Below are 22,166 nucleotides of genomic sequence, written 5' to 3' on the forward strand. Positions count from 1 at the left end.
AAATCTGTCACAGCGGGTCTAATCCACCAGGAGCTGCCTAGTTCCTATATACCCCATTCTTCACTCTACTTTAAATAGAGATAGACATGTTTATATCGCACCTGCATTGAGCCGTTTTAGTTCTTCACGGTATTTCAGCATATGTAACATTACATAAAATAGATGTAACTCTTTGACTGCTTCTCTGTTCATTTGAATGGCTCCACGTGCCAATTTAAATCTTGAGATTCCAAAATGAAATGTGATTTATGGGGAGAAATCCCACGGGACTGGAATGTGCGTGCTGATGTTTTGAAATCATCCTCGCTTGTAACAGAGTCTGTATTTATGTGTACGCCTGCGTTGCCAAAAGTTTAGCCTTCTCTCTCTAATGGTCAGTTGATACGAATATAAAGCGATATAGCTCGTTCTTTTTTTCCCCAACAGAAAACAGAGAATAAAGAGGCTGAGAGCGCCCAGATTGTCCAATACACAGAAACTGTGGAGGGAAAGTGAGTAAACTATGTATTTGTGTCAGAAACCAAAGTAAAACAGTGAATTGAAACCTGTTTAGAGTTGCAGACTGCGGTGCGGTGCGGTGGTGATGTAAAGCATCTGTAGACACAACACACTGGTTTGTTTCATTGTTTTAGAGATGTATTTGATCACAGTGGCTTCTTGAGATGAACTGTATTGAGAAATCACAATTTCTGACTCCATTTCCACGTTTATCCGCTTTTCAGTTTTTGCAAATCGTCTGATTTATGATGCAGTGATTTTTAAAGCATGACCCTCGGAAACCACTTTGGTGGTCCGTGAGAACCGTTTCTGCTGGACTGTGCCGCATAGTTTCGATTGGGCAGATGAAGGAAATCGTGTTTTTGGCCATCCAAAGGTTTTTCCCCAGTTCTAAGGCTGGTGATGAAACAAAAAAAAGGAAACCTCTGTCTTCGTCTTTGCCAGAATATAGAAAATACAGAAGAACGGATGACGTTTACCCTCTCAGTTTTGTTGACCATCATGCAGAGTTGCAAATAACCGTTAAAATTATTATAATTTTCACATTTTCTTAAGGTGATGCAATTAAATGTGTTGTCTAAAACCCAAAGAGAATCACATTACTGTCATGTAAAACAAGGAAAAGCAGCAAATCTTCATATTTTAGGACCTGGAACCAAACATTTTTTATTGTCAGGGTATCGGGGTTAATACTCTAAAAAGGGCTCAACCTAAATAATATTTTGGTTTTGATAAAAATCTGATATGAAACCAGTTACAGAATTTTATCTGCATGAAATTTGCCAGCATGTGATGTAGTGGTGAGTATTGGCAAGAACCTCACGATACGATACGTATCACGATACTTTTGTTACGATACGTATCGCGATACAACGATATTGCGATATAAATAAAGATGAAAACACAAGTACTTGTTTATGTACATCAGATGATATTGATCAGAGGACAAATTGAGTCAAAACTATTTCATTCAAAACAGCCTCTCCTTTTTATGAATTCCCATGAAATTCACTGGAATAAATATTGAAAATAAAATGAAAAGGGATAAAGTACTGCATTCACAACGCGTCTAAACATGAATCTTTTTTTTTTTTTTAAATCGATCTTTGGAGTTGAAAAATCGATATTGTATTGGGCAGTATTGCCGTATGGATATTTTTACCCACCCCTAATGTGATGAGTGGTATACCTGTCCGTTTCTCCCTAGTTCTGAATTTGTTTTCCAGTGTTCAGTATTCCTCATATTGTTCTTTCTTCACAGGAATTCTGGCAGTGAGCTGCAGGTTTATTACGCACCTCATCACACCTACAGTGACTTCTTCGATGAGCTCAATCGTCGCGGCGACACGTTCTATGTGGTGTCTTTCCGCAGGGTGAGTTTCTACGTGTTTTGGGAGGGGAAACGGGCGCTGGCTCCCACAAAGTCAATTAGAGGAGCTTTCACAGCTGAACGCTAATCAATTTGTCTGTCGTGAGATTTCCTTTTCCCAAACGACCACAAACAGCAAGTTAATTACAGACAGAATGTATGATAAATTACATGTAGGTAGGCGGGTTCCTCCACTGAGGTTTGATTTGAGAGAGAAAAGTGAGGCGATGGAGGGTGGGGGATGAAATGCACACGCCCAAGGGTGTAACTAGCCCTCTCCAGTCCAGTTTCCTTGGTCCATTAGCAATCATCAAGACCAATACGGTGATTTTTGATTTTTAGGCATGGCCGTACGTCACTGTTAATCTTCTTGGTCGTCATTCATGTGACCACTTTTCCACATTTGAGACTCTGAACCTGTTTTGAATTTCCCCTGTTGATGATTAATCCTGGACATCATATTCAGAGAGCTATTTGATCAGTTCGGGCTTGTTTCTTTCTTTCTTTTCCAAAAAAAATCTGTTCATAGAGCGCCAATCTTATATCCTCATCTTTATCAAGAAAAATAAAGACTTTTGCTATAATATAGTTTCTGTTTCATCCTCATGAGAAAGTCCAACTGAATTTCCAAATTTGTCCAAAAAGTAACATGAAAATTAAATTAAGATGTTTTTTTTTTTTTTTTAAACCAAAACCACATCTGGTGTCTCCAAGGAGCTCATATTACACTCCAAACCTCTGGGTGATGATAAGCCCTTAAATCCTCAGGATTACTCAGTGGGGCGGGAGTTTTCAAGCATGTGGTCAAAGATCGAGACCCCCAAGCAAGTCACAAAGGTTTGGCTCCGAGTTGGCATGGTGACAGCGGGGACAATGGTAACAATGGTGTACCCGAGTCGAGGGCCTCTACAGGTCAAGTGGCTGTCGGTCAGTTTCTAGCAGCTTTGTGTTGCATGAGCTGTGAGGGCGGTTTAGTTCAGAACCTGGAATGTTACAGGGCGAAACCCTCTCAGACACTTAAACTTTTATTCAGTAGTTAAACACAAATTACACATAGAAATTCCTGATGGTTGATTCTTACTCGCCTGCCAACGAAAGATGTTTCGGTTACGCTGACTGACTGAAAAATACCAATAGTTACTCTTTTATTAAATCACAATCGAAAACAACTCAGGGAAAATAAAAGTGTTTCACTTATTTGAAAGCTTTGATTGATTGTAAATGTCATAAAATAGTGGAACATGCCATCACTAAAGCCTTAGAGGCAATGTCTTCAGTATTGCTTGTTTTAACACGCAGTGAAATCAATTAGGACAAAGAATCGCCTTCCATAAAAATGCTTTTACGTTCAGTTTGTCTTTTATTAAATGCTGAAGTGGATTCATCCTGGATTTAATAGGCAGGAAAGGTTTCGAAGAATCATAGATGCATGAAAACGACACTTTAAAAAGCACTAAAATAGTAAAAGACAGATGATAAATCACAGCCCTGTTATCCAGTCTGACCTTTTTAATTCTGGCAGAACTAATAGACTTTATTAGATCCACTCATTCTGTTTATTCGCCTGTGTTTTCTGGGTGTGCTTTTGTTTTTTTGTTCCATTCGGTATGATGTTGTTACAAGACTGCCAAAACTCTAGATCACATTTGGAATTGTGTTTGGATTTAAAACCCAATTACCAGCAATTTTTGACTCGTGTCCCTGGAGGCACACCCGTCAGGTTCACTACCCTCGCCAGCAACTGAGGTCGCTGTCTGCACTATGTCGCTCAGAGACGGCCATGCGTGGGTCACGGTTACTTGACCTACCACCTGTGGCTTTGTTTTTGAGGTGAGGCGATGGAAAACATAACAACAAGGCCCGAATATGAAACTGATCTCTCTCTTTACTGTCATCTCGTGGTCTTGCTTCACTCCGAGCGTTGTTTTAGCACCTGCGACTTTATGGAAGTGTGCATGGAGGTGAGGTGGTGGAAACGCTGGCTCCTTCTTACCGTGGACCGTATCCCATTGGGTTCAAGGAAAAAAATCCACCTGTTGTCATGGCAGCCGTAGCTGTTGTGTTGGCTCGCCGGTCCCCCAGATGATGAGCAATAATGCGGTCGGTGGTTTCCTGCCACCCTCCAAACCCAGTCAATAATACTCCCTTAGGTGGTCTACGGGTTATTCTTAATGCCCTGCAGTGCCATGACCGTCTACCACCAAACCCTTTAATGTGAAGGAATCCTCACACATCGTGATGTCTCCTTGTAGCTTTTCTACACGGCTCCCTCCCATCTAATCCCTTCCCTAAACTCAGACCGTCCTCCCTCTGTCATCACTGACATTTTTCAATGTTTTGCATGTTTACATTTCATGCAACGGTCGGCAAATCATTCTAATGTCGTTGTCAGATAACTACTCTTTCCTCACAAACTGAGAGAGAAGCAAGACAAATCTACTTTTCAAATCCTGTAGGATTTCATTCACCGATCTAAGTATGAATCATTCGTCTGATTCATTGAGTCATAGCTTTTGAATCCGGGAGTGGAGCTGCAGCTAAACACCACCGTGTGTGAGAGTCTCGCGTGTCCACACATTAGCATTCCACTCCTCCTTCTGGGAGGATGTGCTCGGATCAAAACCTTTCCTCTCGTTGTCTAATGAATCCCACAAAACATGCTTTGAAGGAATACTTTCCTGGTTAGTGCAATTGTAATCCCATATTTCTAGTAGATTAATAAATGCAATAAGTGCTTCAATTAGGTGACTACTCAATTTAGAGATTGTAGTTTAGATGTCGGGGCGAAGTATTAAAGGAAAAGTGCTCAATTTGAAGAATTTTGTGACAAGAAAAGCCTTCGTTGGAAATTATTTTCTAATGCGAGGACCTTTGAACCTTAACCCGCTATAAAATATAATATAATAACAAACTTTATTTGTATAGCACGTTTCAAAAACACAGTTAAAAGTGCTTTACAAGATTAAATTAAATTAGCTGTCAAATCAGAAGCTATCTCAGGACACTTCACACATCGAACAGGACTAGAAACATGCTTTTCCAGAGTCCCAACATCACCCGGGAGCAGATGACTGTTGCATCACTGCTCAACTCTAATTGTTGACTCAAATCCTCCAGGAGGTCGCCTCCTCAGGTTTATTAACTCGGGCTCCCAAAAGCTCGGTCAACAACTGGCAAACGCACGCGACGGAGCGTTCTATTTGCTTCCTAAAAAGTCGCTCTTCCTCCCGGTGACCTTCTTCTCTTTGTTCTCAGGATCATCTTCTGCTTCCTGCCACCAACCACAACAAAGGAAGTCGACCCAAGATGTCTGTGGTGTTGCCAGCCATGAACATAAACGGTATGCAGCACACACACACACACACACACACACACACACACACACACACACACACACACACACACACACACACCGGTCCGGGGGTTTGGTCACTAATGTAACAGATGAAAGGCGAAGCCCGGAGCCGATTCAGAAACACGTCTCCCTACAAGAATGCATTACTTGTGTTGTAAGAAACTTCCAACTCCTCTGACCAAAATAGAGCACTTTTACTTTTTGAGCCTATTAAGGGAGTGTGAGTGTGAGTGTGTGAGTGTGTGTGTGTTGCCAGTTTAACTTAAATCAAATAAAGTTTCTTTCTAGATTTTCTTTGCCAAAATGTTTGTCTTTGACATCTGGCATCTTGTCTGGATGAGGTCTTTGCTTTCGATCTGCCTCAGATTATCCTCTGTAGCATTTAACAAGGTGTCAAGTGTCTGTACAGTCACTTACTGAACCACGCACAGGCACAAATATTAAAAGAAATGTAAAAATGTAAATGTACTTCATTGTTATTTATTACGGAAAAAACTTGGTAAAAATGCTTGCCCTTAACGTTGGAATGTTTTGTTTTCAGACACAATCCTCTGTTTATTCCTATTTAAATGCATCAGTAATCACTTTAGTCCAGGTGCAATGATTATGTTATTACCCAATTACCCAGGTGAAATTCATTAATTCATAACATTTGTTTGGTGCTATAAAAGACGAGACATTTGCAAATTATTCCAACTTTATAGGCGACCATGCGAACGGAATAGATTAACCCCATCGTGACTCGTGCATCCTTACTCCGTTATCGTCCCAAATGATGGCAGCAAAAAATTCAAAATACAAACTCAGATCCTCTTCAGATTATAGAGCGGGGACGCTGCTCATCCCGGCCGCTTCATTCCCTCTCAAAGAGAACAATCGCCTACACATCTTGTCCTGGTGGGTGGCAATCAGAGCACTTGGCTGCTGTTTGATGGGTGGCGTTTTCTAACGGCCCATTTGAGATGCAATCACCCGTTTATTTGACCACCTGCCCTCAAAAACAAAACCCTTCAAACATTTTTTTTTTTAAACTGGTGGGGAAGCCTCAGTGTCTGAACACTCTCTCTCTCTGCAAAAACACTGGACCTCCACTGGGGTATTTGTTGCCAAATTGTTTTGGTTTTGGGGGATTTTGAACAAATCACTAAAGTATACAGATGTTTTTTATTTCCATGAGCTCATCATAGATTTTGTTGCTCTTTAGATCTGCTGGATTATCAATACAGTATGCCAAAGTAGGAGATTTCAGTGGAAAAAAATCGTCTTTGCTGCGGTTGATTATCAGCTTTATTTCCACCGGTCCAAAGGAAACGTGCTCTAGAAGGAGTGTTTACGTAGGGTGTGAGCAATTACAAACACAGCCTGTTGTTCTTGGGTGCTCGCCTGGCATTTCTTTTCTTTTTTTTTAATCAGAAATCTTGTTCCTCTGATATCTCCCCGGCTGGTCCGTGGCAAAACACCAGCATCAGATTTGATTAGCCGACCGGCTCTGAGAGGAGTGAGTCAGTGCAATATGAGCCTCTTTACTCAGCAGGGAAGACATGGCCAATGGGAAATAACTTTTTTTTTTTTACTGGGAGTGGGGGTGTGTTAGAGATGAAGATTGATGAAGGTAAACATTGTTCTTGGTTGGTCTTGTCAGGGAGGAATGTGAAGGTCCGTGCTGGTCAGATGGCCCATTGAAACAGCAGTAAATAGTGAAATCCAAGACGTCCTTTTCAGCTAATTGTTGAAGTGGACAAACAAAGGTGGCATTCAGGGAGAGATATCGGGTCTGGAAAGATTCTCGTTGAGAAAAAAGGGGCCTTCGATGAGCCGGATCCGTCATGGACGCCATGTGTCTTTGCCTTCTTGTTTCAGGCGTTTCTGGCTGGATCGTGGACTAACAGCGGTTTTATTTTAGCACAGATGCGTTTACGGTAGCTTCGGGTTTCAAACTGGCCCCCCATGGTAGCTCCTCGATGGCGATTCCCGCTCAGTCCTCCCCTCCTTCAGCGTATAAAGGCCCCATCTGTCACACAGATGACAGCCTCCGAGTCGCATCTCAGATTCACATCCCGGTTTCTTGAATCCTTCGAAGTGATTGAGGGCAAATGTACCCGTTTAGCTGGGCGAGCCCCTTAGATAAGCATAAACGCCGTCCTCTCTCTGGAGCGTGATTGCTCCACGGCGGAGGGATAATGCTTTCCAGCTCCCCGTTGCTTCTCTCCTTCCTCCTTCAGTCACTAAATGGTTTTCATCTGGAGGAGCTGGACAGACTCTGCCAGTCGGAGTCGTTTGGTCTGTCGCGCTCAATAACGGGACAGCGAAGATCGAGACTTTGATGTAAGCCGGGACTTCTTTCTGTCTACCGGACCTTGACCGCCTCGTTCCCTCTCTGAAAACCGTATCTGGCCGAGCGGCGGCTCCTCATAAGGGCCGAAAGGGTTGTGTTTGTTTAACGATTCCCCCCCGAGTTTGAAAGTAGCTCAATCAAGTGGAAGGGACGTGTTTGGAGGAGAGGAATGTTTCGGAGGTGACATCATTTACAGGTGGATGGTCTATTTTTACTGACTGAGCTTGTACATGTGCACCGTGGCTAACAGGCAGCCTTCACTGGGGGGGTTCAAGGCAGAGAGCCGCTGAAGGAGATGGGGGTCAGATTTTCCTACTCCTCTAATCTACACAAACATCACCACCGGTGCTCGGAGACAGAGAACACTCTTACCAGCCCAAATGTTTAACCCTTGCCTCCTTTTGCAAAATAAACTTGTACAAGTGATTCTTTCAACGACTTTCTTCTCCATACATGAAGCTAGTTGTGTTAGCTGCTTTGGTACAGAGTCACTTTGAATCTATTTTATTAAATACACTGACATGTTGACGTTCATGGTCTCCAGACGATGAATCCTGCCGACTTTCCCCTATATTTCTAATTATTGGATAGACATTCATGTCTCCACTCAGGATTCGTTGTAATAACTCGGTCCCGTGCCATCATCGGGTCAAAATACAAAGTCAAAGTACTGATTTGAAAATATTAGCATGATGACACGCTAATCTCAGATGTTGAATATAGTAGGCTGTCAAACATCGGTATCTTCTGCCAACGTGCGGCCCAACAGAGCTGCTAGCATGTCTTCAGACTATTTTAGAGTTATTATGGCCTGTGAGATTATTAATCTAAGGGTAAAATATTGGCCAACATTGGCTTGTTCAACCATGGTAGAACATCCCAATCATTAATTACATAAAATATGGATTAGCCTGAATCTGATTACTAGATTATTAGACCCGCGTTTATTTTTATCGGCCGTGCAAGTTTGTGATTATACTTGCAGATGAATTACTTCCTCTTTGACACAATAAAAAAAGCCTCCCTCATGAACATGTCCTCAGTGTTTGTGCCAGTCTGGCAGCCGCCGTCCTCCCGAGATGCACTCTCAGGTTTCCTCAGATGCGTCGTTGCCAGACATCAGGGTTTTATCAGCGACACACCGGCTCACTGTGTCGCAGAGGCTCTCTGGAACGTCTCCAGATGGCACTCGTCGACGGGGGAAGGAGACCACGCAGAGCACGACGGTGCATTTGGCTGCTTCTACAAAGAGCTGCTGTCCGACGGTGGGCCTCGTGGCTGTAGTGTTTCTGTGCTTCCTGTTTCTCAAGCAGGAGTCTGAATAGGATTTAGACATTTTGCTAATTTGGTGAACGGTGGATGCAAACAGTGCAGGGAATTAAATGTCCTCAATTTGGATAATTGCTTATATTGCAGCCCCCGTGTAATTATTCTGTAATTATTGGTACTTGTTAAAATATAATTATGGGGAACAGTGATCTTTAAAGGGGTAACAGAATTTTTTACAGCACACCGTAGACATGTCCTCACACATAACGTATGAGCAAACAGTTCCCTGTATACACATCCATCAATCTGACACACAGCAACATTAATATTCCTTTGAAGTTGTGTTTCTGGCCACCTGATGAATGCAATATTAATTTTACTTTGCACTCTGTTTTGGCCTCCTCCATCTCCCGATGGAGATATCGGGCTTTAGTTGCTCAATTACCCTCGATATTCACCTAGTCACTGGAAGTTTTGATACTCAGCCATTTCAGAATACAGTAACATAAGTAGTAAATATACTGGGAAAAATAATAACAATGGGGAAAATGTGGAAGTAGCCAACTGAAACTGCTGATTTACTATTTAGTGGCTCAGCTTTGTGGCTTCTCTCTCTAGAGTTATGGGTGTTTTACTCACTGGGTCAAAGTAATTATTAGATTTTTGTGCTGTGATGCAAACGTCGTCTGTTCTCTGTAAAATTGCCACCAAATAATAAAGATCACTTTAAAAGGGCTGGAAGCCTCTTGCACCCACAAACCCACAGGGTGCTTTTACTCCCAAAGGCTGCTGCATCTGTGCTCAATTTTATTTATAAGGCAGAAAATATTATTTTGAGAATAATATTAACACAATAATAGAGCTACAGCTCCTTTATAAATTGTAATAAGATGTCCTGCTTTAGTTGTTCTCTTATTATTTGATACGCCTGTTGGATTTTAAAGGATTTCCATCATATTCATCCTCCTTGTGTTTTACATTCAGATTATTGATGGTGTTCTTCCAGTTTTTGTGCTATCTGTCTTCTATTATTGGATGTAAATAAGCTAAGTGGGGGTAACGTCAAAGCAGATTATGGTGACGGTTAAGCGATGACAGGGTCTTGGACATGGAAGGGGGGGAAAAAAGGCCACGGAGATACACAGAGAATAACTTTTCTAGCTCGGATAAGTAACTGGAGATAGACATAGCGTGACAGAATCCCAACCCGGAGGATGATTTCCAGAGATGTCTGCTGAAGCACTGAAGCCGTTCGGAAGGTTCCGGTTTCACCGCAGGTGCAAAAGAGGAAGTTCGGCAGCAGATGAGGTCATCCTCGGCATTACGTCTGCTCGCCATTTAATGATATGAACATCCGTTGAGTCTTCTGGCTGCAGGAGAGGCTATTGTGTCACGATAAGATCTGATAAAACTCTCTAAAGTGGACGTGCGTGGAAAGCTTGCGGGGGCAGAAGAAGCTGATGTCTTGCACAGGTGTCTGGGGGGGGGGGGGGGGGGGGGAACAAAACCTGCAGCTTTTAAACAACTCGCAGCGCTCAGAGGCATTTTAAAGACACCTACAGCTCCATGGCCGAGTCGTATAAGAGAGCACTTAAACTGCCCGAGGAGTGTTCGGCTTGTGGGCTCCATATGAGGAATGCTGCTACCTTCCTGACTGTCTCGACACACATAGGAAGCCACGCGTTAATGTAAATCCACCAGGGATCCCTCAGCACGTCCTTAATAGTTTCTTCTAGCAGCGACTTTTACGAGCGTGTCCTCTGTGAAGGGTGTTCTTAGCCCCAGACTACAAGAGACCACAGACCATGAACCATGAGTCCCACATCTTTTTTCTATTTCCACATATTAAACCAGTTACTCGGGAGTCGGTCCCACATCGGGACGATCCTTGTGAAAATGTCTTTTTTGATTGCAAGCTTTGTGATTCTCAGCGTTTGTGCCGTTTCACTAGGGGTGGGTAAAAATATCGATACAGCAATATATCGCGATACTTTGGCGCCCAATACAATATCGATTTTTCAACTCCAAAGATTCCTGTTTAAACGCGTTGTTAATGCAGTACTTTATCCTTTTTCATTTTATTTTCAATATTTATTCCAGTGAATTTCATGGGAATTAATAAAATGGAGAGGCTGTTTTGAATGAAATAGTTTTGACTCAATTTGTCCTCTGATCAATATCATCTGATGTACATATATAGGTACTTGTGTTTTCATCTTTATTTATATTGCAATATCGCGATACGTATCGTATCGTGACCAAAGTATCGTGATACGTATCGTATCGTGACCAATGTATCGTGATATGTATCGCGTCGTGACCAAAGTATCGTGATATGTATCGTATCGTGACCAATGTATCGTGATACGTATCGTGCCGTGACCAAAGTATCGTGATATGTATCGTGTCGTGACCAAAGTATCGTGATATGTATCGTATCGTGACCAAAGTATCGTGATACGTATCGTATTGTGACCAAAGTATCGTGATACATATTGTATCGTTCTGGCCAATACTCACCCCTATGTTTCACAGTAAGAGACCTAAAGGATCCTGACTCGTCTCCTCGACTCCTGTTTCTTCTTTTCTTCCTCTCAGATTTGCATGTCCTGCTCTTGTTTAGGGCTGTTTTGTTTATCTCCATGTTGGAGAAATCCAGAATGTGACTCACCTCTGGAGTCCATGTGTGACCCGGCCTCCACCCCGTCTCTCACTGTGTTTCTCCCCCCTACTGTCTCAAACAAAACTCCCTTACACTCTTAAAATGCTCTTCTGTCATGTCTCTGTGCAACCGGTAGGACAGAAACCTGCCAGTGATTAAGATGATGAATACGGTCTGGCTGTTCGTGTCTCGAGTTGATTAGACCTTTTTACTGCCAATTGAGCAAATACCCAATAATAATAATAATAACCCCCCGCTTCCTTTCATGCCGTTACAGACAGCATCATAAGGGACAAAGACTACGAGGTGATGATGCAGATCGACTGTGAGGTAACGGACACCAGGATCCTCCACATCAGGTCTTCCTCCATCCCACCTCTGCTCCGGGTCAACCGCACGGAGACGGTTTACCAGCACGCCTCCACGGACAGCCAGGCCCCGCCTCCTGTCGGCGTGCTGATGGGGTCTTCCTGAGATCCAACAGCAGTTCTTATTTATAACTTGACGACAAAACAGAAGATAAGACCTCAGTTACCACTTTTTGTATGTGATGAAGTATATTTTACATCTGGGGGAACGCCCACTTGATTTTAGATTTGAATGAAAAACGAAGGTAGCTTAAAAAACATTCTTTATCAGGGCTGATCTCCGGAGGTAGGCCGTAATAGGGTCCTAGCAGACGAGCTAGCTCTTTGTGTGGCAACAGCGACTTCTCCCTGCAACCCCAGACGCCCAACATAAGGGTAATTGCTTCACGGCACGGGGGCTGAGCATTGAACCCTGAGTCACCCCGTCATAACACAAATACTTTTACCCCACAGCAGCTCTCCTCATGCCGGCTCTTTTCTCGTTTCTGGAGTGAAAAAATACAAAAAAAAAGTATTCCACACCTGAGACCGATGTCACCAGGAAGGCATTTGTGATATTAACGTTTCAAAAGTCAAACTAAATCTGTGTTTGTGTTTGTTTTCTCTCTCTAAAGTTGTGAAAAAAGAGATGCGAGATTAGTTTTCACGCAGCAAACTCAGGAAGTCAGCTGATCTGTGTCCGCCAGCAGGCGAAGCACTACGTCGTTGGTTTCCATTGATTTAAGGATTCAGGGGTTGTTTGTTTTTCTAGTTGTTGGGTCTTTGCACTGTGCTTCTCTTATATTATTGAACCGATTCAGATACTGTACATATTTATTTTGTATTATGATGTAACAGTAATGCCAGCTCCTGCAATTTATTCATTTCTGCCATCAAAATTTCAGATTTTTTTTTTTTATATTCTCTATGATGTTTTGTGGGAACTTTTTATTCTAATCGACATATTGTATGTAAATGATAAATGGTGGATCGGGAGAAATCATCATCCAATTTGAAACCCAATATATTTACAATTGAGCAAAAAAAGTTCAATGTTTGACATAAATACAGATGAAAAACATATCTTGAGTCCTGACTTTTCCGTCCATGGGCTGAATTGCACTTTTATTTGGTGCACTTAAACCTTTTTTTGAAATTGCAACCTTTTTTTAAAAAAAAAGAAACTGTGTGATGGAGTTGCATTGTTGGGTTTTAGCACTAATTTGTGCACTAAAAATGCAGAACCTGGGAAGATCAGCTTTCATATGAATGTTTCTGCAAAATTGATGTAAAAAGGAAATGATACACAATCAGAATTAGTACTTTGCTGTATGTTGATAAAGCAACATACTATACTTGTACCTGAAAGTGCATTTCCTTTATGCTAAGCTGTGTCTGCGTGTGTGTGTGCAATTTTATTTTCCTTTCAAACGTGTATTTAATTCACCACATTGTTTTCAATGCAGCCCGACTCTACTTAGGGACAAGCAAGAGTACAATTACAAATGTGTGAGGTTTTGTTTTTCGTATTCTATTATGTGCATAAACCAAAATAAACACTGGATTTTACTAAACCTTTGGGTGTATCATTTGTGGTGTTTCAGGGGGGGAGGATTGTGTAACTGCATTGTTATATTTTAATCAAAAAGTACAATAGATTGATTGTTCTGGAGTATTTTCTTTCACAATAACTTGATTTACCTCCAGCAACCCTTTATTTCTGCCTGGTTCTCTTCCATCAAAACACTCGTGAGCTACAATTAAAGCCACTCGACGTTGATGTGATGAGCCAAACAAAAAAAGGAGACATTTTCTGTTAGTATTTCTGAACTTTATTGCAGTCTCCTCAAAACCGTCTGATGTGGAGGAAGTAAGTGCTTTCACAAGACAAAGGTCAACAGCAACACCTGTGATGTTACCACACAGAGGAACCGGTGGTATATGATGCAATGCAATACAAAATAATGTGTACAAAAAAAAGGGAACATGTAATTCTCGGGGATTTGGGGATTTGTTTGAAGAGTAATTCTTCTATGAATTATTGTTAAAGCAATACTTGACCCAAGACTGGAACTGGTTCTGACACCTTTTCATTTATTTATCTCATAAAGCTTTTATTTAAATGGTTTAATAAAATATACAGTACAACATGATGTGTTGACTGAGGAATCAGGCTAATCGTCTCATTTATTTCAGGTAAAATTCAATTCTCGATAAGAAAAAACAATGTAGTTTACACTTCAGCATTTGTACATTTGGCCCCATTAACTCGACACCGAAGGCGGTGTGGACTGATCTACAATCCATTCAAACCATAGAATTAACCTTTTTTTAAAAACACTACTAGCCAACCCCTTACTACGGGTCTACATAGGCAAACTTAATGTTGTATGTGACTTGGTGTCCATTATCCCACGCGTACAAAACGCCCTCTTTGGGATTGTAGTCGACCTGCGTGGTGTAGGTGTAGTTGTTGGTGAAGGGCATCCTGGGAATCATCTGAGTGTTTGTGTGCGTGTCGAAGGCGTATTCCAGTTTGGCGTCCCTTCGGTCGTGCCTGTCCACGGCATAGAGGACGCCGCACACCATGAAGCAGTTCCCGTAGTGGTTCCTCCGGAGCCCGGTCCTCCAGGTGGTCTCCCTCTGCATGCTGAGGTCCGAGGGGTTCAGTCGACTCAGGACGATCACCTCCTGTGAGAAGCCCTCGTCGTCCAGCGCCGGGTAGATGATCCACAGGCCGCTCTCGTCCACGGCGAAGTCCACCTCCGAGTGGCGCTGCCACTCCCACAGCGACGACGACTCCTCCACCAGGGCGTCGTGCAGCATGGTCCAGGCGGCCACGTAACGCCGCCGCAGGTCAAACTTGATGACGTCTCGGGAGAGGGCGCGGTTGTAGTAGAAAGCCCCGTCGTAGACCACGTGGCCTGTGCCGATCCAGTTGTAAGGAAGCTTGTATGAGTTGGTGAAACGGCCTGTAGAGGACAGAGAAGCATGAAGAAGCATGAGATTCATCAAAGAGAGAGGAAAGGCTATTTCAGCTTGGACTACTGGCTCTCACCTTGTTTGAAAACCTCCAGGTTGCGGAACTCCAGCAGATTATTTCCATAGTAGAAGTTTGTGACGTAAATTTTGTCATTATCAGACTTTGGGTCCTTCATCCACGCGCCTTCATTCCTGCCGTAGGTGTTGTGGGTTACCGGCTCGGAGATGGTTGCCAAAGTGTCCTTGCACTCGCCTGCGAAAGAGTCACGGAAGCATCAGTGAGGATTCAGAGACTGTTTAACGTCCTCCAGACCTACGTCAAAGAGTCTGAGAATAATTAGAGGCTTTTATTTCAGCTGGAATCACGGACAGGGCGAGGTGGCCACAAAGGACTGAGTGCTAAAGATCCCCAGAAGAATAGTCATTGCAAAGCTTTCATCAGGATGTGATATATTTTCTTTCTTGGTCTTGTCTTTTGTGGTAAACTCTTATAAGGACACTTTGATCTTGACTGAAATATCTCGTCAATTACTGAATGGACAGCTGGGGAGTTTTGTTTAGACGACAACATTCATGGTTGTGCCTTCCAACGCATCCAACATTTCTTTTTTATTTGATTCTGCTTCGAAGAGTTTGTAGCTCTTTTCTTTCAAAGCATGAATGCGTGTGAATCCCACACAGTGTTGCAGGCAGGAGCTGGATGGGTCAAACAAACACACGACTTTCAATGAGGAGACCGGTGTTCGTGTCCTAAAGTGTTGAGTTATTTTGAAGTGACTTATTTTAAGTCCGACCGTGATGTATAACCTCAACGTTAACCATGCATTTGCTGCGACCGTGGTGGAGCATCACAGTTCAACGCGCTGGGCTACCCAGATCTGTTCAGAAAGTTTTGGACAAACATGCAATCTGTCCTCATTGGAACAAAACTCAACTTACCTGGTTTTCCTGAGGGAGACTCCTCCTGTCTTTGCATTGGCTCATCTGACTCCTCCGTCTTTTTGTTGTCCCAGGTGACTTTGTGTTTCTTTTTGACTTGAGCAGTCTGTTTGGTGGTGGTGGTGGGGGTTGTGGAGGTGGTGGTGGTGGTAGTGGTGGGGGTTGTGGAGGTGGTGGTGGTGGTAGTGGTGGTGATGGCGGTTGCCTCGGCGGTTGTTGCTGCAGTGGTGGTGGTTGCCGCAGTGGTGGTTGCCGCGGTGGTGGTGGTGGTTGTGGCAGCGGTGGTGGTGGTTGCCGCGGTGGTGGTTGCCGCGGTGGTGGTGGTGGTTGTGGCAGCGGTGGTGGTGGTTGCCGCGGTGGTGGTTGCCGCGGTGGTGGTGGTGGTTGCGGCGGTCGTGGTTGCGGCGGTCGTGGTTGCGGCGGCGGTGGTTGCTGCGGTCGTGGTGGTGGTGGTTGCGGCGGTAGTTGTTGCTGCGGTGGTGGTTGCGGCGGTAGTTGTTGCTGCGGTGGGGGTGGTGGTTGCAGCGGTGGTGGTTGCAGCGGTGGTTGCGGTGGTGGTGGTTGCTGCGGCGGTGGTGGTTGCTGCGGCGGTGGTGGTTGCTGCGGCGGTGGTGGTTGCTGCGGCGGTGGTGGTTGCTGCGGCGGTGGTGGTTACTGCGGCGGTGGTGGTTGTGGCAGCGGCGGTGGTGGTAGGGGCTGAAGATGGGGGAGCCATAGGTGTGGTGAACGGCAGAGAAGTGTGGGGAGTCAAAGTGATCCGTCTCTGTGTGGTAGGAGGCAAAGTCGAGCCTGAAAAGGAGGTGGATTCAGTACCTCCTTCTGGTTTCGTGGTCTGAGTGGAGGTCACCGGGGAGGAAGCTGCTGTGCTGTGTATTCCTGCTGAAGTTGGGAGAACATGGGTTCGGATGGTCATGGTGGAAGTCGGACTGATATTTGAAGCCTCTGTGGCTGAATTTGGTTCATGTGTACTTGAAGGACCTGCAGTGCTGCCAGGTATGGTTTGCATTGGGTCTTTCACCAGCTGGGTTGAGGTCTCTATCATGGCGGTTGGTGCGTTTATGGTTGTGAATGCTGACAGGACTTCCTTTGTGGCTGTTGCTTTGGAAGACCCGGTGGTGTTTATTGTAGCTGTGGTTGTTTCTTTGGCAGTGACGCTTGAATGAGTGACGACCGGTTCATCCGACAAAAGCATCGGCCACCTACTGATTCCTGCCGTGACTCTCTGAGTAGTTTGAGGCGCCGTGTCGGTGGTCCTGGTTGCTTGTGTGGCAGCGGCGGTCGATCCAATCGTGGCGCTTCTGGTTGTGGATGAGTCACTCTGTGCATCTGTAGAAACGTCCACCGATGTGGTTCCAACGGCACCGGTGAACTCGTTAGGAGTTTTGGAGGTGGACTCGGTTTCTTTCAGACTTGTTGGTTGGCTGGTCATCGTGGAACCGTGGAAAGAACCTGTTGCTTTCGGTCGAAACATCCTTGGTCCTGCCCTCGTCCTGGGGCGTTGGACTCGGTGGTGTTGTAGAAGATTCTCCTCGATGAAGGGGTGAATTGGCCCGTCGCCACTGAATCCATGATACTCAAAAACTAAGAAAAGGGACAAGATTTGGTCAAATAACCAGCGCATCTTGAGAAAATGCAACATTCTTTTTTTAATCGTCCAATACCATTAAAATCGTGAAGTTATTTGTGTCTGAACTCACAAATTACAGTGCAAACAAATGGGAGAAGCCATTTGTAACTCTACATTGTTGCCGTTCCTGACAGATTTGCTTTTATATTGTCAGTAATATAATGTGATTATCCATCCGAACCAGTTACCCTGTTTCATGGTTAGAATGAGGACGAATAAGAAAAGGGCTACAGATTTGAGATTTTTCTAGATCATTCTATTCTCTGGTTTCAATCTGAAACCCGTTACACTCACAGTTCTCTCCGGGCTCCCCGTCATCGGCCACCATCGGATCTGGGTCTGATTTATAAAAAGTCATCCCTCTAATGATCATTCCATTGGGGCCGGTCTTCGACACCTGAGACGCCTCCTTGTCGGCCACGTTTTTGAGGGTCGCCTGAGGTTTGACCTCAATGATCTGAGCAGAACCATCTGTCGGTTGGAAGGATGGCTTTTCCCCAATAAACTTCTCCTCATACTTTTCCTGTTAGTGGAGAGATGAACACAGAACTTCTATGAGGCGAGAAGACAAACAATAGGATGAGACTAAAACATGGATGGATTACATATATGGACCGATATTTGACAATATCAGCTTCTAATCAGTGAGGCAGAGATTATTAACAAGAGTTTTAGTGAATGCTGTTTTCATCCTACCAAGAGAAGACAAATGTGAGTTTGACCTCATTCCGTGGCAAGAATACGAGGGAAATACTTCAAACATGATTAAGGGAGTGCCACAATGAAATATACAAATACGCAGAACCGCTTCCTTTGGAAGTAAAACTGCAAACGCCCAAAATGTAGGCAATCATTCCTCATTTCAGTTTACACAACTAGTTTGGTTAAACTGGGGTTTGTTTGAAACCAGTATGAAAATCTGACCTCTCATATAACCAGTAACATTCACCTCAGTAGTTATTAGTTATTGAGGCTTATGAATGATGACCAAAGCTACAAAGTGCGACCCAAGTTTCAATAAACCTGAATTGTCCTTTCATAAAAAGGAAACATTAAAAAAAGAAAACGTTGGCTTTAGTTTCAGTTTTCATTAATAACCTTGTTTAATGCTTTTTACGAGTATTGTTGTTAAACAAATTAATTAACTTGCTCATAAAACCCAGATCCACCAACACGGTTCATATTCATGGATCAGACCACAGCGGTAGAGCGGCTGGCCTGAGGTCTGCTGTTGTCCACTGGCTCTGCCAAACACTTCACATTACTTCACCAAACCTTTTACACATTTATTTTGTGTTGCTTTGGAAGCGATGACTTTATTTGGGAGGGTGGAAAGAACACGTAATTGCAGCTTTTGTTTTGAAGGTATGCAAGGCTCAATAATGCTTTTGCCGACTGAGCAGAAACATGCAAATCCAATCAATTGTTTCAGGCTGGTTTTTCTCCTCAATTCAGTGGTCGCAGCCTTCACATGTGCCTTTAATAGAATACTGTATTTCAGGATTTGTCAAGACGATATCAGTGTGTTATAACACCTGTAAAAACTGTGTTTTTAGGTGGGAACTACCTTTTAAAGCATACATAACAAGTAAAAGACTTATTTACAGTATCTTGGTATTACTTGACACAAAAATATAATCAATCTTTTGCATCAATAATTACTTTAAACACTTTAAATGGTCATATAGTTATAACTGTGTTATTACAGTAAAAGATAAAGAACCAGCAATACCACAGTTCATAGGTTAGCACCCCTCACATCTGTTAACCCCGTGATATCAAGATGTCACTTACATCTGGGTCTCGATAAGCGGCGGCCCTGCTGACCTCGCTGAGCCTCTTCTGCTCCTGATCCTGGTCCTGATCCTGGTCCTGATCCTGGTCCTGATCCTGGTGCGGAGGAGGGCTGGGTGGGCTTTCAGTGGCATCCGCCTGGATCTGAGGGCTCTGCTGGTGCTTCAGAGACACTGCCTTCAGGCAGTCATGGACAAATTGAGATATTAACATATATACTGTGCATTTGTTATTGTTGTTTTATGGAAAATAGGTCTCAATTATCAGCAGTGATAATTACTAACGGAAGGAAAACGATCCATCATCATCATTACTGGGCTGTTTTCACAGCCGACACTCTGGCTTCTGATATAAAACCACATTAAAGATCACTTTGTCCTATTCAAGTGTCCTGGAATACAAGACAAGGGCCCTGAAACTACAGTTTTATGGACTTGTGATGACCCCTTCTATCCAGTAGGGGGTCTCTGTTCCTCTTCCTTGTCTTGGAGGACATCAACAGCTGATTGTATAAATCAGGGGGTCTGAGGCTGCAGGTGAGTTAGGTGGTTTACCAGGCTTGTGGGTTTAAGTGCATAATACCCACCACAAGTAGCACCTGAAGACTACGAGGGAGGAGCTTAGATAGTTCCTGGTTAGAGGCCGTGATGTTGAAACAGAACTCAGACATCATTCATTTGATTTATATAACTCAGCCACGTCTCTACAATACCAGGACGGCTGAAACGAATATAACAATAATGGATCCATTCATTTTTATGACCCGCAGCTGTGTTTTCCATAAATAGTCATTTCAGAAGTGAATGCCGGTATTACTCTGAGAGTTTGTGCAGCTTTCTGAACGTCAGGAAGGTTCAGTATGTTGTAAGTGAGTCTGTCATCGAGCCTTTTAAAGGATGCCACAGTCGGATTCACTCGGGTCAGCACCCGAAGAGTGACACGTACGAAACCTGTTAGAGGGGGATGATGGATGTGATTTGGACCAAGTTTGACTGAGGCAGCTTCTGTTTATAGTCGTGAGAAGAAGAAAACCCTACATGTATGAAGTTTAATCTTCATTGTAGTGTTCCAATCACTTTTCATTTCAACTTCTTCTTTATTCTTTTTATTCAATGAGTCATAACAGTCATGGTACATTCACACAGGTGTTTTTTTTACTAACAACTAACTCGTTTTATACAGACTACACTCTTCAGTTAGTTCGGTTGCACCTGTTTCTGAGGGGAAATGTATTATTTATGACGTTTTATGATTAATTTAAGTATATGGTGATAACTTATGATCCAAATTCAAAGGAGAGAGTTGAACTGAAACGTTGAGTAAAAATACTATTCTAGGCAATTTAATAAAACATGAATAGAACAATATATATTTCATAATCTAACCTGATTATGTTATAAAGTAATTTACTAAATGGGGGACTTTTGAATGTTGCTGGATTAGAATCAGGTCAGCCAGGTCGTTCAGGATGGAAATCCTGTGCACCCCTTCCAGGTCCAGGTCCAGTACCCTCATAAACCTGAATACTGGCCCCAAAGGGTGTGTTTTACTGGACACGCTGAATCCAGGAGCCAACAATAAAAAACACCCCGCATGAATAAAGTGTTGCTGTACCTTTTCCATGTTTTCCATGCGACCCAGCAGCTTATTGGTAACGGAGTGCAGCTTCAGTAGATCCATGCCATAGAAGGAGCCCTCCAGCAGCTCGAGGATCGTGGAAAGCTGGAATGATCAAGTGGATTCCATCAAAACCAACTCAAGACATGCATGGTAAGAAGAATAGGTCTATGTCCCAAGCCCATCCAACCTCCGAGTCTCTGGGTCAAAAGTGGGACTATTCCTGAATTACTCATGACATCCAGGCCTCTCTGGACACCAGTAGGAACCCTGCTGGCCCTGGAGCTGGAGGACTGATGCGTATCGGAGGATCGAGTGTGGATGGGGAATGGAAGCGGACGACACGTCACCTTGACATTCTCTTCCCCAGCGTCTCTAAGCTGTTTCAGCCTGAACTCCCCCTCGCACGGGTTGACTGCGGACGGAGGAGCGATGCAGGCGCACTTGCACTCCGGTCCGGACGTGATAGTCTCCACGCTGTAGAAGTCCTGCGCGGCGGCGCTGCCTTCCTCTATCCGCCGGCAGGCGCTCCTGCTCAGGGGTCTGACAACACATTTACACCGACAGTCAGAGCCTTCCGAGAGGGCTTTCACTTTGTCATAATCACCCAGCAGCTACGAAGAGAAGAGACCGGATGTATTTTGCGCCACTCACAATCAGAAACGTTTGAATTTTGTTTGTTTTTACGCACGAAATGATGAAATGTCCATAAGTTTAAAAAGAAAAGAAAAAAAGGATTTCTCCTCCTACCTTGGAGAGGATGCTCTCCTGGCCATCTATCTCCTCGTGCAGCCTGTCACTTTGCTCTGCCTCGAGCTCAAAATCTGACCTGGGGTCTGCATTCCAGGCGTTTGGCGCCGCGGAGCACCGTGGAAACAACGCACAGCACATGACGACGGCGACGCATAACTTATACATGTCGTGCTGCTCACAGAGCACTGGAAATGGAAAAAACAAGTGTTGCGAATGTGCAAGCAGGCACAGCCTGTCGCAGATCACTTTAGCTGCCAAAAAGGTGTCATAGCCTACAGCTGGCTCCAAAATCAGAGAGGTCTATCGAGACATGTGAGATGAAGCTTTATGGCGCGGTGTCATCCTGCTCATTGTGGGTGAATGCAGAGAGACCGTGGAGTCGCTGCTGCTGGAGGCGCGCTGACAGGAGGCGGACCTGCTCCAACCGGCGAGGAGGAGTTCAGCTGCTTCGAATCACTCCTCAAACCTCAAACCTCATGTGCAGCAACACGTATCATATTAGTCAGGAGTTACAAACGAGCATCGAAAGCTTCGACCTGGAGGTTTCTTTAAGATGCAACATAGAATGTAAGGTTCTGAAGTATATAAGCAGGAAGCCTGTTGCGTATTAATGCCCGGT

General features: G+C 43.9%; 2 protein-coding genes across 2 annotated transcripts in view; one reads left to right on the forward strand and one right to left on the reverse strand.

Annotated features, from left to right (window-relative positions):
- The window catches only part of atf6 (activating transcription factor 6), a 28,661-nt gene extending 15,642 nt beyond the window's left edge, over window positions 1–13,019 (forward strand). The window contains exons 13-16 of the mRNA XM_084012226.1: window positions 427–491; window positions 1,760–1,871; window positions 5,123–5,207; window positions 11,766–13,019. Of these exons, the coding sequence (XP_083868352.1) occupies window positions 427–491; window positions 1,760–1,871; window positions 5,123–5,207; window positions 11,766–11,962 (459 nt within the window). The 3' untranslated portion in view covers window positions 11,963–13,019. The remainder of the gene's footprint in view (window positions 1–426; window positions 492–1,759; window positions 1,872–5,122; window positions 5,208–11,765) is intronic.
- An 889-nt stretch (window positions 13,020–13,908) lies between these two features.
- Window positions 13,909–22,121, reverse strand: olfml2ba (olfactomedin-like 2Ba). Its single transcript, XM_084011435.1, has 8 exons — window positions 21,545–22,121; window positions 21,145–21,408; window positions 20,792–20,899; window positions 19,178–19,354; window positions 17,678–17,906; window positions 15,757–17,337; window positions 14,894–15,070; window positions 13,909–14,807 (listed from the first exon to the last, which is right to left on the reverse strand). The coding sequence occupies exons 1-8, from the start codon at window positions 21,710–21,712 to the stop codon at window positions 14,194–14,196; spliced, it is 3,318 nt and encodes a 1,105-aa protein (XP_083867561.1). The 5' UTR covers window positions 21,713–22,121; the 3' UTR covers window positions 13,909–14,193.
- Window positions 22,122–22,166: the final 45 nt, after the last annotated feature.

Source organism: Eutrigla gurnardus (assembly GCF_963514095.1).
Source record: "Eutrigla gurnardus genome assembly, chromosome: 6".
NCBI lineage: Eukaryota > Metazoa > Chordata > Actinopteri > Perciformes > Triglidae > Eutrigla > Eutrigla gurnardus.

What these genes read in the sequence shown, in the direction of transcription:
- olfml2ba (XM_084011435.1), bottom strand. Translation starts at nt 21,712, where the DNA reads ATGTATAAGTTATGCGTCGCCGTCGTCATGTGCTGTGCGTTGTTTCCA. An exon ending in AGGAGAGCATCCTCTCCAAG is followed by an intron (nt 21,409 to 21,544) that starts GTAGGAGGAGAA and finishes TTCTCTTCGTAG; the next exon opens with CTGCTGGGTGATTATGACAA. An exon ending in CCGCTTATCGAGACCCAGAT is followed by an intron (nt 17,907 to 19,177) that starts GTAAGTGACATC and finishes CTCCACTAACAG; the next exon opens with GAAAAGTATGAGGAGAAGTT.